The sequence below is a fragment of the Lepus europaeus genome, chromosome 21 (assembly GCF_033115175.1).
Source record: "Lepus europaeus isolate LE1 chromosome 21, mLepTim1.pri, whole genome shotgun sequence".
Taxonomy (NCBI): domain Eukaryota; kingdom Metazoa; phylum Chordata; class Mammalia; order Lagomorpha; family Leporidae; genus Lepus; species Lepus europaeus.
Window position 1 is genome coordinate 365,553 of NC_084847.1, and position 12,583 is coordinate 378,135.

Consider the following 12,583-nt stretch of genomic DNA (forward strand, 5'->3'; position numbering starts at 1 on the left):
GTGCCCTCGGCCGTTACCAGCCCCCGCGAAGCCAGGCCGTAGCCACCAGCAGTGCCCTCGGCCGTTACCAGCCCCTGCGAAGCCAGGCCGTAGCCACCAGCAGTGCCCTCGGGCCGTTACCAGCCCCCGCGAAGCCAGGCCGTAGCCACCAGCAGTGCCCTCGGCCGTTACCAGCCCCTGCGAAGCCAGGCCGTAGCCACCAGCAGTGCCCTCGGGCCGTTACCAGCCCCCGCGAAGCCAGGCCGTAGCCACCAGCAGTGCCCTCGGCCGTTACCAGCCCCCGCGAAGCCAGGCCGTAGCCACCAGCAGTGCCCTCGGCCGTTACCAGCCCCCGCGAAGCCAGGCCGTAGCCACCAGCAGTGCCCTCGGGCCGTTACCAGCCCCCGCGAAGCCAGGCCGTAGCCACCAGCAGTGCCCTCGGCCGTTACCAGCCCCCGCGAAGCCAGGCCATAGCCACCAGCAGTGCCCTCGGGCCGTTACCAGCCCCCGCGAAGCCAGGCCGTAGCCACCAGCAGTGCCCTCGGCCGTTACCAGCCCCCGCGAAGCCAGGCCGTAGCCACCAGCAGTGCCCTCGGCCGTTCCAGCCCCCGCGAAGCCAGGCCGTAGCCACCAGCAGTGCCCTCGGGCCGTTACCAGCCCCCGCGAAGCCAGGCCGTAGCCACCAGCAGTGCCCTCGGCCGTTACCAGCCCCCGCGAAGCCAGGCCGTAGCCACCAGCAGTGCCCTCGGGCCGTTACCAGCCCCCGCGAAGCCAGGCCGTAGCCTCCCAGTCCATCTGGAGGCTGCCACCAGCAGTGCCCTCGGCCGTTACCAGCCCCCGCGAAGCCAGGCCGTAGCCACCAGCAGTGCCCTCGGGCCGTTACCAGCCCCCTTGAAGCCAGAACTGGGAGGGACCAGCACCTCCCCGATGCACCCCAGAGGAAACTTCGACTGTGCCGGACCCTCTCCCAGAGGAAAGAAAACACAATGAAACCGAGGTCTCCACTGAGGGGCCCACCCCAGCCGCTGGGCAGCAGGTGACAAGGCCAGGACCTTGACCAACCCCAGTCCCCCAAGCAAAGAAGCACACACACGGCCCGGCTCACACTTTACTCGTCCCCAGCCCCACAAGCCCGGCAGGTGCTGCCCAGACCACGGGGCCCTGCCTGGGCAAGGCTCCGCCGGGCGCCGAACCTCTTAAGACAAAGGCACCGGCCTGGGGCTGAGTGGCCACACCTGAGGACCAGGGGCTCCCACTGTCCACAGGGGGCCCTCACGGTCACCCCAGCTCTGAGCCCGCAGCACACACGGCTGGTCAAGACTGCTGAGCCTGGTGGTCGGCCCAAGAGGGTCACTTGCTGCTGGCTCTCTTCCGCATCACCACGGGCTCCGCCAGCACCTGCTGCTGCAGCTGCCGAACCAGCTCCTCCACGTAGACCTTGAACAGCGGAACTGGGTCCTGGGTGGGGACAGTGAAGACAGTGAGGGTCCTGGTGGGGGAGAGTGAAGACAGTGAGGGTCCTGGGGGGACAGTGAAGACAGTGAGGGTCCTGGGGGGGGGACAGCGAAGAGAGTGAGGGTCCTGGGGGAGACAGTGAAGACAGTGAGGGCTGGGGGGGGAGAGTGAAGACAGTGAGGGGCCTGGGGGGACAGTGAAGACAGTGAGGGGCCTCGGGGGGACAGTGAAGACAGTGAGGGGCCTGGGGGGGACAGCGAAGCCAATGAGGGGCCTGGGGGGGGGAGAGTGAAGACAGTGAGGGGCTTGGGGGGACAGTGAAGACAGTGAGGGGCCTGGGGGGGGGAGAATGAAGATAGTGAGGGTCCTGGGGGGGGACAGTGAAGACAGTGAGGGGCCTGGGGGACAATGAAGACAGTGAGGGTCCTGGGGGGGACAGTGAAGACAGTGAGGGCCTGGGGGGACAATGAAGACAGTGAGGGTCCTGGGGGGGGACAGTGAGACAGTGAGGGGTCTGGGGGGGGACAGTGAAGACAGTGAGGGGCCTGGGGGGACAATGAAGACAGTGAGGGTCCTGGGGGGGGACAGTGAAGACAGTGAGGGGTCTGGGGGGGGACAGTGAAGACAGTGAGGGGCCTGGGGGGACAATGAAGACAGTGAGGGTCCTGGGGGGGACAGTGAAGACAGTGAGGGTCCTGGGGGGGGACAGTGAAGACAGTGAGGGTCTGGGGGGGATCGAGGAAGACAGTGAGGGGCCTGGGGGGGGGACAGCAAAGACAGTGAGGGTCCGGGGGGGGGACAGTGGTGAAGACAGTGAGGGGCCTGAGGGGGACAGTGTCGCAGTGAGCGGGATCTCGGGGGGGACAGTGCCGCAGTGAGGGGCCCTGGGGGGGCAGTGCCGCAGTGAGGGGGCCCTGGGGGGGCAGTGCCGCAGTGAGCGGCCCTGGGGGGGGGCAGTGCCACATTGAGCGGGGGTGTCTGAGCAGCAAGGGCAGTCAAGGCACGAGGCCCTGGTTCCAGGGCCACACTCTCTAGCCCCCAACCCTCCAGGGCCACACAGGGGCAGCCAGGCCTGCCACGGAGGCTCTGTCGGCCGCCACAAGCTGCCTCCTCCTAGGGAAGATACAGACGAAGGACGCTCAGGGCAGGAGAGGGTGGGGACCTCATGGGGAGGAGGCTGTGCGTGCAGGAGCAGCGCCTTGCTGCCCCCGCCCTCCACAGCGTCTAGTGGCCGGCACCCACCTTCTCTTCCAGCAGCCGCTGCTTCTCCACAGCCTCCTGCAGCGTCAGGCCGACCCACTCGGCTCGGCCTCTGGGATGGCAAACTCCTGGGCAGGCAGAGGCACGGGGCACGGTAAGGGCCGGGCACAGCCAGGGACTGCAGGGAGCAGGTGCACCGGGGTGGGGAGCGCACTTGTACTTGTCGTAGATGGCCGCCCGGCGCTGGGGGTCGTCTGGGTGCAGCTGGGGGTCCTGCCGGGCGAGTCTCAGCAGCATGGCTCGCTTCAGGTCCATCCAAACTTGGAGCACAGGTCCTCCTTTGGGGACTGGCAGAAGGCTGACATGGAACCGAGGGTGGACGGCAGAGCTTGGCCCCACCCACCCACTCCTTTCCAGCAACCGGGGACCCCAGGCAGGGCCTGGCAGTGGGGTCAGGACAGAGGCAGAGCCCGGAGAAGGAAGGGGGCCGACCTGCTCACTCAGGCCCCACTGGCAAACCAGCCACTCACAGCAACAGCCCCCGCCCCGCACCTGCGCTGCCCAGCTAGGGGCGTGGCTCCACTCGGCATCTTCCCAGGGACCCTCAGCCCAGGACACCAGCCTGCCCCGCTGCGCCCTGACGGCCTCCACTTGCCTTCAGGATGTAAAAGTCGAACCCGTAGGCTCGTCTATGAGATCCAGAGTCCGCATGGTCACCGTCACGGTGGAACGTCTTGTCCAGGATCTCGCTGTAGAGCTCACGCTGAAACAGCTGGGGCTTCCACACCTTCCTCACCCTCTTGGAGAGCTGGGGCGGGCAAGCAGTTTGTCCCCACGGCACCTTCCTCGCGGCATGGACCGAGGCCCAGGGCGCAGCGCTCCCCCAGCCCCAGGGATGCGGGTCTCAGACGCGGCGCGGGTCGCCTGGCTCAAGGGACCCGGGGGCCCCCGGCAAGGGGAGCCGCGGCGCAGGAGGCCTCGGGCCGCAGCCTCGGCCGGGGCCGGCGGCCTGGCGCCGAGGGTCTCCCGGCCTCCCGGACCGCGCCGAGGGAGCCAGGCCGGCCGCCGGCCTCTGCCCTCCACCCTCGCGCGGCAGGGCCCCCGCAGCCGGCCGGGCGCTCACCCACCTTGTCGTCGCCCACGTATCTGTAGCCCAGGATCCAGCCCTCGCCGCCCCACAGCCCCCGCTGCGACTCCGGCGGGAAGTGCACGGGGACCGGGACGTCCTCCACGCGCTCCCGCTGCCCGCTCCTGGGGTTGATCTTGAACTTGGCGCCGCAGGGCCGGTAGTGCACGGGCGCGGGCGGCCGCGCCTCCTCCAGGGAGCGCAGGTAGTGCGCGGGCAGCCGGGCGCAGACGCCCTCCCGCAGCCGGAGCCGCCTCCACAAGCCCACCGGGAACTTGTGCAGGGGCATCGCGGCGACCCCCGCCCCGCCACTCGGAGCGCTGCGCCCGGCGGCCCGCCGGACCGGAACCGGAACCGGAACCCGCGCCGGCCCGCCGGGACCCGCTCCCGCCGCTGACTGGCTGCGACGCCCGTCCGTCTGCCTCTCGCCCCACCCCCTTCCCGTCCTTGGGAACCGTGAAAAAATACCCGGCGGAGACAGCAGCGGCCCAAGGCACCGTCGGCAAAGTGCCGCGGCCGGGAGGGTGGGCTGGCTCTCCTGCCCGCCCCGCCCCGCCCCCCCCCACCGCCAGGTAAGAGGCGCAGAAAACACGTGAAATTTGGCTTGAAAAATCACTGTAGAATATTAAATTCACCAATCATAGCGAAATCAGCTCTACATAAAAATATATCTCAATGTCTTAGAATCTTTTACCCCAAAACGTCACATTCACGTTTCCCACGCACGAGCCCAGAAAATGCTTGGGTGGCCAAGTGCAGGGTGGCTGGGCTTGGGGAAGACACCCTGCAAAGGAAACCCCGAGCCGCCCCTTACTCTCGCCTTGGGGGGGGCAGGGCACCGCTGCAGGGAGCCGGGGCCAGGTCTCTTGAGCCCCTCAGCACCAGGGACCCACTCAAGAGGACACAGCGCGGGGCCCCGGGGGCCTTGGGGGTCCCCCCCACAGGCAGGCTGGAATTCAGGCTGCGCTGTGCCAGCTTCGGTGCCAGGCTCAGGCCTGCTCGGACCCCTGGGTCTCACGTCACAACTTCACAGGGCGTAGGGCAATGGGGAGTCCACATTCCTAAGCACCCGCAGGCCAGCAGAGCACAGGACCCCCCTCCGGGCCACTGCAGAGCAAGACCAGCCCGCAGGGAGCAAAGGTGCTGGGCAGGTTTATTCGGGTGCAGCCAGTCTACAAGGGCGGGGCGGGCCCCTGGCCATCACGTGACCGCGTACAGCTCGTCCCGGTCGCTCCGGCAGATCTGGTAGTGGCAGGGCAGCTTCTGGCGCAGGCCCAGGGCTCTGCGTGCCGGTCGCGGGGCGGCAGCAGCAGCGCCGCGCTCCCGGCCAGCAGGACGTGCCAGATGCTGTGAGTGTAGTAATAGTTGTCGCTGGTCATCATCGACATGTAGATGGCGATGCCCACAGAGGCCATGGAGATGCCCGGCAGCAGGTAGAAGACCCAGCGCTGCCACGAGGTGGGGTAGCATTGGTGCCGGTGCCCACAGCGGTACACCTGGGGGAGACGGCCATGGGAGTGTTGGCGCAGGGCCAGGGGCCACAGGGGACGCCGGGTCTGGGCGGCTGCCTGGGCGAGGCTCCGGGGCAGAGGTCACCGGTCCTCAGACCCACCCAGGCCTTCGTGCCAGGCCCTCGCCCAGGCTGTTGCAGCGGGACTAGGGGCACGGCCAGGACGAGGGCTGGGCAGCGCCTCCCGCCCTGGGTACTTACCCACACGGAGGCCATGATCACAAAGGCAAAGAGGCAGGGCCCCATCATGTTCCAGATGCCCCTGCGGTCCAGCTGCAAGGACATGGCGATGACCAGTGTGCCCAGTAGAAACAGGACCTGGGCAAGACACAGGGACCACTGTGGGGTCACGGGGGATGGCGCAAGCCCCAGTGAGAGCAGAGCTGAGGTGCCCCGGTGTCCCCGACGGCTGGGATGGAAGCGCCCACTCCTGCGGCTGCAGCTTTGGGGTCACTGGTGCCTCTGGGGGCTAGCAGGGGCTGCTCCTCCCTAAGCTAGGACACAGAGTGGACAGCCACACGTGACAGCTCCCAGACCCCTGGTTTTGGGGGTCTTGCACTAGGGCAGCCTCACCAGATGCCTCCCTGCGTCTCTGCCAGAAGCCCCCACTCACAACATGCCGTCTGCTGCTGCACTGCCCCCCACCCCTGCCCCTGGGGCTCCAAGGGTGCCTCCTCGGAGCAGCACCGGGCCTGCAGTTCCCAGGCCCAGCACGGACAGGGGACACAGCTCACAGGCACCAGACTTGTGTCCACCAGGGATCCCAGCAGCAGGTCTGGGGCAGCAGGGAGGCCCCGCCTGGGATGTAGGCCCCTCTCTGACAGGGCCCAGGGAGAAGGACTGAGGGGCCTCACCTGACCCCACCCACCACCCCTTCCCAGCTGCCCATGGCTTCTTTCGGGGGGGGGGGGGACACGATCCATCACAGGAGACTCAAGGTTCCCAGGGGCAGTGGCCCCAGGCCCCACCTCCGTCCTGCCCTCCCTCTGTGCGGCCGCACCCCCACCACCCGCCCAGCCCAGGCCCGCCTCAGAGGTCACTCACGTATTTCAGGATCGTCTTCAGCCGGGCCATGCACAGGATGGTGACCCAGGTGGACACCCCGGAGCCCAGGAAGTCACAGTACTGCAGTGTGTCATAGCTGAGGATACACAGCACGGCCTCCCCCGGCTGGTCGCAGGCATGGTAGAACTGCGGGGTGGGACGGTGAGCGTGGCCCTGCCCTCCCGCCCCGGGGCCCCGCGGGAGCGGCCAGGCCTACCGTGGAGAAGAACATGGTGTAGGAGTAGACAGAGGCCTCCACCAGGAAGGCGCGGTGCACCGACACCGTGATGGGCGCCAGGAACATGAGGTTGCTGAGCGTGAGCAGCAGCGCGGCCACCCTCTGCTGGGCCACCGTCTGGGCGGTGCTGTTGTCGCTGCAGCTCCACCCGCGCCAGCCTGGGGGCCACACAAGGCCACGCGGCTGAGGGCGGGCCACGGAGGCCAGGCCGGGGACGGCCGGGCGGACAGGCAGCTGAGGGCCCAGCCCTCCCCCAGGGCCCTGCACCCAAGCCCCCTCCTCACCCAGGAGCTTGCTGGGCAGCAGGGGGTGGGCAGTCGTGGGGCACGTGTGAGGGGGTGTAGGCAGGCAGGAGCCGCCGAGGCCACGGTCTGGGGCCCTCACGGTGGGGGTGCCTGAGTGGGCAATGGGGGACGTGGAGGAGGCACGTGGGGCCCCACCCTCACCTGCCTTGCAGCTGCAGCCGGCATACAGGTAGCCGTATCTGCGGAGCAGGAGACACTGGCCATAGGGTCCACAGTCGTTCCAGCAGGGCACCAGGTGCAGCGTGGTCTCCACAGGGACCACGGCTTGCTCACAGTCCCTGCGAGGAAGGGACCCCGCGAAGGCTGGCTGCAGGGCTGCACGCACCCAGCACCGAGCCCCCCAGCCCCAGTAGCCCCCCGCAGGGGCCACCGATGGAGATGGGGGCTCCTTTGTTATGGCGGCCGCCGGCAGGCTGCTGGGTCACCCCCACCAGGCGGCCAGTTTCCTTACTCGGGACTCCCAGGGCACAGGAGCTGCAGGGAGAGGTACCAGGTGCCAGTCTCTGGGTAGGGAACGATGAGGTTCGCAGTGAGTGATGAGGTGTTCAGCGACAAGGCATAGCCCTGGAAGAAGGCTGGGGGGTCGGAAGGGCCGTCAGAGGCGTTCAGAGGGGCCGGCCGCACACCCGACCTGCTCCGCCCACCCTACCTGTAGTGCAGCTGGAGGAAGTGTTGAAGCCGAGGAAGGGCGAGGCCATGTTTACGCAGGCCGCCACCAAGGATCCACTGGCAATGTTGGTCTGCAAGGGGAGGCGGGACAGGCTGAGCCCGGCCCTCGTGGGGGGGCAGCCCGCAGCCCAGGGCCCTTCCACCTGCAGGCCCATGTGCGCGGGCCCAGCCCTGGGGGAAGGCCCAGGGGCCCACACCCTCACAGACGCCCTGGCCCGGGTACCTCGTTGGCCTTCAGGGAGATGGTGAGGGAGCCCCCACTGTCCATGCCTGTGTTGAGGCGCAGCTGCATGAGGGAGGGTGCGGCCGAACGCACCAGCACCAGGACCCTGCCCAGGGGCTGGAAACGCACAGATATCACGTCCACGTCCTCCCGCAGGACTGGGTAGCTCGTGAGGCAGAAGGGGTCGCCGGCCACCCCGCTGACCCGGGCCAGGTCTGGGTGGCCGGAGCCAGGGGGCAGTGGGCCAGCCGTGGTGTTAGAGCTCTGGGTCAGGCTGCTCTCCATCAGGTGCTGGGAGCTCACGCTCCAGGGCCTGCAGGCTGTCACAGGGACAAAGCGGCTCAGCGCAGGGAGGCCCGGGCATCCAGGGTGCGCCCAGCGCCTCCCTCCCCTTCCAGGCGGCCCACCTGTGAGGGCAGCCACGGCACGGAAGACCACCGACACATGGGGGCCCGCCAGGCTCTCGGCCATCACTTGCAGCCACTGGTCCCAGGGCGGTGAGGGCAGCAGCAGGCGGCAGGATGGGGTGGTACCGGTGCACGTGAGCACCTTCTGGAAGCTGCCAGGTAAGGTGACGGAGCCGACCGTGAGGCGCACAGGGCAGCCCTGGCTCCTGTTGGACGCACAGCCTTGCAGCTCCAGCTGAAGCTCCCGGGTGTACTCGGGGACGAAGACCCTGCAGCGAGGGCGTGGGCTCAGGCTCTGGGCCCCTTCCACTCACGGTGGGGGTCCGAGGGGCTGAGCATGACCTCAGGGCCGAGAGCTTGGCCTTCTCACCTGCATGGGGGAGACAGAGGAACCACCACTCCACCGGAGAGAAGGGCTGGGGCCACGGGCAGACCAGGCACACCCCCCCCCCCTCCGCCATCAGGGCCCCCACTCACTTGAGGTAGCTGGGGTGGGAGAGGAGGGTCTGCAGAAGGGGCACGTCAGGCTCCACGATGGAGACCTCAATCACCCGCGTGATCAGCATGTCAGGCTGGAAGACGTAGGCACAGGTGGGAACAAAACCCTGGGGGGAACAGGTGGGGGGGTCAGGGACCCAGGCAAGGTGGGGGCAGGGCCCTGGGGGGAACAGGTGTGGGGGGATGGGGGGGTCAGGGACCCAGGCAAGGTGGGGGCAGGGCCCTGGGAGGGAACAGGTGTGGGAGGATGGGGGGGTCAGGGACCCAGGCACAGTGGGGGCAGGGCCCTGGGAGGGAACAGGTGTGAGGGTATGGGGGAGTCAGGGACCCCAGGCACAGGTGTGGGAGGATGGGGGGGTCAGGGACCCCAGGCACAGGTTGGGGCAGGGCCCTGGAGGGAACAGGTGTGGGTATATGGGGGGTCAGAGACCCCAGGCACAGGTGGGGGCAGAGCAGGATCCAGAGTGGGATGGCCAAGCCCCAAAGCAATGGATGGCAGGGCCCAGGCGCCCGGGCACCCAGGCACCCCGATCTCTGGAAGGCAGCCCCTCACCTGCACCTCGATCTTTTGGGAAGACGGGGGCAAGTGGGCAGCCACGAACCAGTCCCCAGGCGCAGGGTGGGAGATGTTGACGGAGGTGTTGCCCAGCAGCATCCTGATGTGATAGGACGGCAGCACTGCCGTGTCCTCCGGGAAGCTGGTGCCCAGCGGGTCAATGACAGGAGGGGCGCCGTAGCGGAAGTGCCTGCCGGGAGAGCGCGGGCGGCGGTGAGCTGCAGGGCCGCCGGGCCAGGCGCTGGCGCTGGCAGGGCTGACACCTACACGGTGATTTCCAGCTCGGTGCACGTGTGGCCGCTGTCCCGGGACGCCTGCAGCAGCCAGCGCAGCAGCACGGTGTCTGGGGGCACGTGGAAGCGGAACAGCCTGGCGCTGCCATACCAGCTGTAGGCGGATAGCTTCTGCGGGGCCTGTGAGAAGTGCTCGGATACCAGCCCGGCCTCTGTGGGGAGACGGCCCGTCAGCCAGCCGCTGGTCCCCCCCCCCCCCCGGGGGCGCAGCACGGGCACGAGGCCCCTCCTCACGCAGCTGCACTCAGAGGCCTCCACAGGGGGAGGGCTGGCACCCCACTGGGTCACTGCCACCCTCCTGCCCCTGGAGGCCCCCCTGGGCTGGGCAGGGGTCCCCCCAGGCGGCCGGTCCTCCACTTGCCTTCCTGCCAGGTGCCTGGCCTTCTCACACCACAGAACGACACACTGGATGCCTCCCGACTGCCCCAACCTTGGAAGAGCCCCCACCCCCGAGGACAAGCAGCCCCTCCTCCCGCACAGCAGCCATCGGCTCCATCCCCTGGATGGACCCTGCCTGCGGCCCAACACACAGGCAGTCAGGGGAGCCAGACCTCTCTGGACACCAGGACACTCCTTCCCCCGGCTTCCTCTGAGCCTCTCGCAGCCTGGCATGGTGGTCGTGCAGGCAGTCCTCCGGGACAAGCACGGAGGCTGGAGGCCCGCTCAGGCCTGGGACAACCTGGGACAACACAGCTGGACCCAGTCCAAGTTCCCCTTTTCCCAGAATACCCTGATGAGAGGAGGGGACCCCCTGGCCTGCAGTGAAGGTACGGTCAGCAAACTTGCCCTGGGGGTGAAGCCCTGGCCTGGGGCGCAGGGAGCAGGCAGAGGCCCACAGCACACAGACGCCCAGCAGCCCCCAGACCGGGGCTCCCCGGACCCCATCCCTGTAGCAGCTCTCGGACTCCCAGCCCAACCCCAGGCCAGCGCAGGTCCTGCGCCCTGAATGAGCCTGGCTTTCTCTTCCTCTTTCCGGTCCTAGCGTTCTCACATGGCTGAGGAGGACAGTGTGTTCTCCCTCTAAGGTTAATGGGTGGCCAGGTGCTCCAGGGAGGAATGTGCACGGCCACAACAGGGCTCGGCCACCTGGGGAGCCTCACTGGCCCAGAGCCCCCGGGAGAGGGGTGAGGGAGCAAGGTGAGCGGCTGGCTCTCCGGCCAGCCTCCTGACCGCTGCGGTCCCCCGGAGGCCCCGGAGAAAGCCAGCAGCATGATGGCCAGGCCAGTGCCGCTCCAGAGGGGCGTGGTGTGCAGGCTGGCCGGGGTGGGCCTGCCTCGGACTCATTCCAGGCTACCCTGGTGTCTGCTGACCACCAGCTCCCGCTCACCCAGCTGCTGCAGGCCCTCGGGCTGTGAGCGACAGGAAAACAAAAAGGCTGGGGCACTCGGCAGGACACCCGGGGGCCAAAGCAGGACAGGGAGTGTGCAGCTCCCTCACCTGCTCGGGTCAAGGCCCTGGGCCCCTCTAGCCCTGGGGCGCACAGCCTGAGGGGTACCTGGAGCCCAGCTGGCCCCTGCAGCCTCAGCAGGTACACAGAGATCACAGACCTGCTCAAGGTTCCCTGGGACCCGGCCCCCAACTCCCAGGGCCACACAGCTTCAGCCCCAGAGGACAGACCCCCTGTCCAGGGATACCCATGCTGCTTCTCCGGAGTCTAAGCTGTTCGTGACGTCGGGCGGGAAGGGTGAAGAAGAACAGCCACAAAGAAACCACAACCCAGGCAGGACAGGGACCTGCTGGAGAGCCCGCCCAGCCCGACGCAGGGGCAGCACCACAGAGCTGCCTGGCCCTCGGCTCCTGCCCTGTCCCACCCTGGTTCACGTGTCCGCTGATCATCCCATAGTGACCCACCACCAGGCCTGGTCCCACGGAGGAAGAAAACAGGCCGGCAGAATCCTGCCGGGCAACGTGATCGGGAGTTGGGTCCTCAGGGAAATCTACCTTTGGTCTGGAGCTGTGCCAAGCTCAGAAAGCATAAGGCACAGCCCTGGAAAGAACCCGGGGCTCAGAGGAGCCGCGCGGGCTCGGAGGCAGGCAGCAGAGGGGGAAGGAGCTGCCCACTGTCCCGGGGCATCCTGGTGCTCCAGGGGCATGTGGGCCCTCCCAGCCCACCAGGTCCAAGGCGCCCCAGGGAGTCCAAGGATGCTGCAGCCAGAGGAAGGCACTCCTCACCCGCAGGTGCCAGGGCCTGGTTGTCCACGCCTCAGCACCTGCCCCAAGCTGAACCCGGAAGGGGGCACCCTCTCTGATCCAGCCAGCTGCTCTTTGGGCAGGCGGCAAAGGGATTCCAGCAAGTTGCCCCCACACCTCTCCCACTCCGCCCCCCAGCACCAAGAAAGGGGCCTGGCGATCCCCCCACCCGGCCACTCTCCCCACGGGGCCGCCCAGCAGGTGCAACGCCCGACGCCCCCAAGTGTGCCAAGGTCGTTCCCGACCCGAACGCATCAGCAAGTGCAGCCCACGGACAGCCCAGCCCCGCTGCGGGGCGTCCTCTCCACCCCGACCACCGGGACACGGGCTGCTCCCCGAGGGGCTGCCCTGCGCCCCCAACCCGCGACCGGAACCCGGGCCCCGCGCCTGCGCCAGGTGAGCGCACAGGCGCCCCCAGGGGAGTCACAATCCCGGCCCCGCCCCCGGCCGCTCCCCGCCCCGCGCCCCTCGCCGGCGCCCGCGGGTCCGCGCTCGCTCACCGCTCGTCCTGCTGTCGCCGGCGGCAGCAGGCGGGGGCCGAGCGAGCAGCAGCAGCAGCAGCAGCGGGCCCGCCACCGCCACCGCCGCGCCCCCGGCCCCGGTGCCAGCCCGGCCCATGGCTCAGCGCTCGGCCGGCGCTACCCGGCCCGCGTCCCCGGCTGCCCGCCCCCGCCGCCGCCCGGGCAGCCCCCGCCGCCAGTGCGGCCGCCGCCGCCGCCGCCGCCGCAGCCTCTGCCCGGGCCTCCCATGGCCCAGCCGGTCCCAGTCGCCGGCGCCCCGGGCACTTCCGCCTGCGCGGCCCCGCCCCGCAGGGAGCCGGCCGGCCGGGCGGGGCGCGGGGCGGGGAGGCCGTGCGGGGCGTGCGGGGCCGCGGGCGGACGCGCGGCGGG

At 69.1% G+C, this 12,583-nt stretch overlaps 2 protein-coding genes across 2 annotated transcripts; both read right to left on the reverse strand.

Annotated features, from left to right (window-relative positions):
• Positions 1-1,073: 1,073 nt before the first annotated feature.
• Positions 1,074-4,092, reverse strand: MRPL28 (mitochondrial ribosomal protein L28). The gene is given in 8 exon segments (XM_062179944.1): positions 1,074-1,437; positions 2,677-2,762; positions 2,847-2,948; positions 2,951-2,981; positions 3,290-3,318; positions 3,321-3,360; positions 3,362-3,442; positions 3,762-4,092. Coding segments are annotated over 8 exon segments (765 nt in total). The 5' UTR covers positions 4,050-4,092; the 3' UTR covers positions 1,074-1,329.
• A 274-nt stretch (positions 4,093-4,366) lies between these two features.
• On the reverse strand, positions 4,367-12,311 carry PGAP6 (post-GPI attachment to proteins 6). The gene is given in 14 exon segments (XM_062180497.1): positions 4,367-5,028; positions 5,031-5,256; positions 5,472-5,588; positions 6,315-6,461; positions 6,532-6,710; positions 6,999-7,135; positions 7,309-7,432; positions 7,507-7,597; positions 7,750-8,069; positions 8,157-8,425; positions 8,634-8,761; positions 9,208-9,400; positions 9,478-9,655; positions 12,194-12,311. Coding segments are annotated over 14 exon segments (2,295 nt in total). The 3' UTR covers positions 4,367-4,960.
• Between the last annotated feature and the right edge of the window lie 272 nt (positions 12,312-12,583).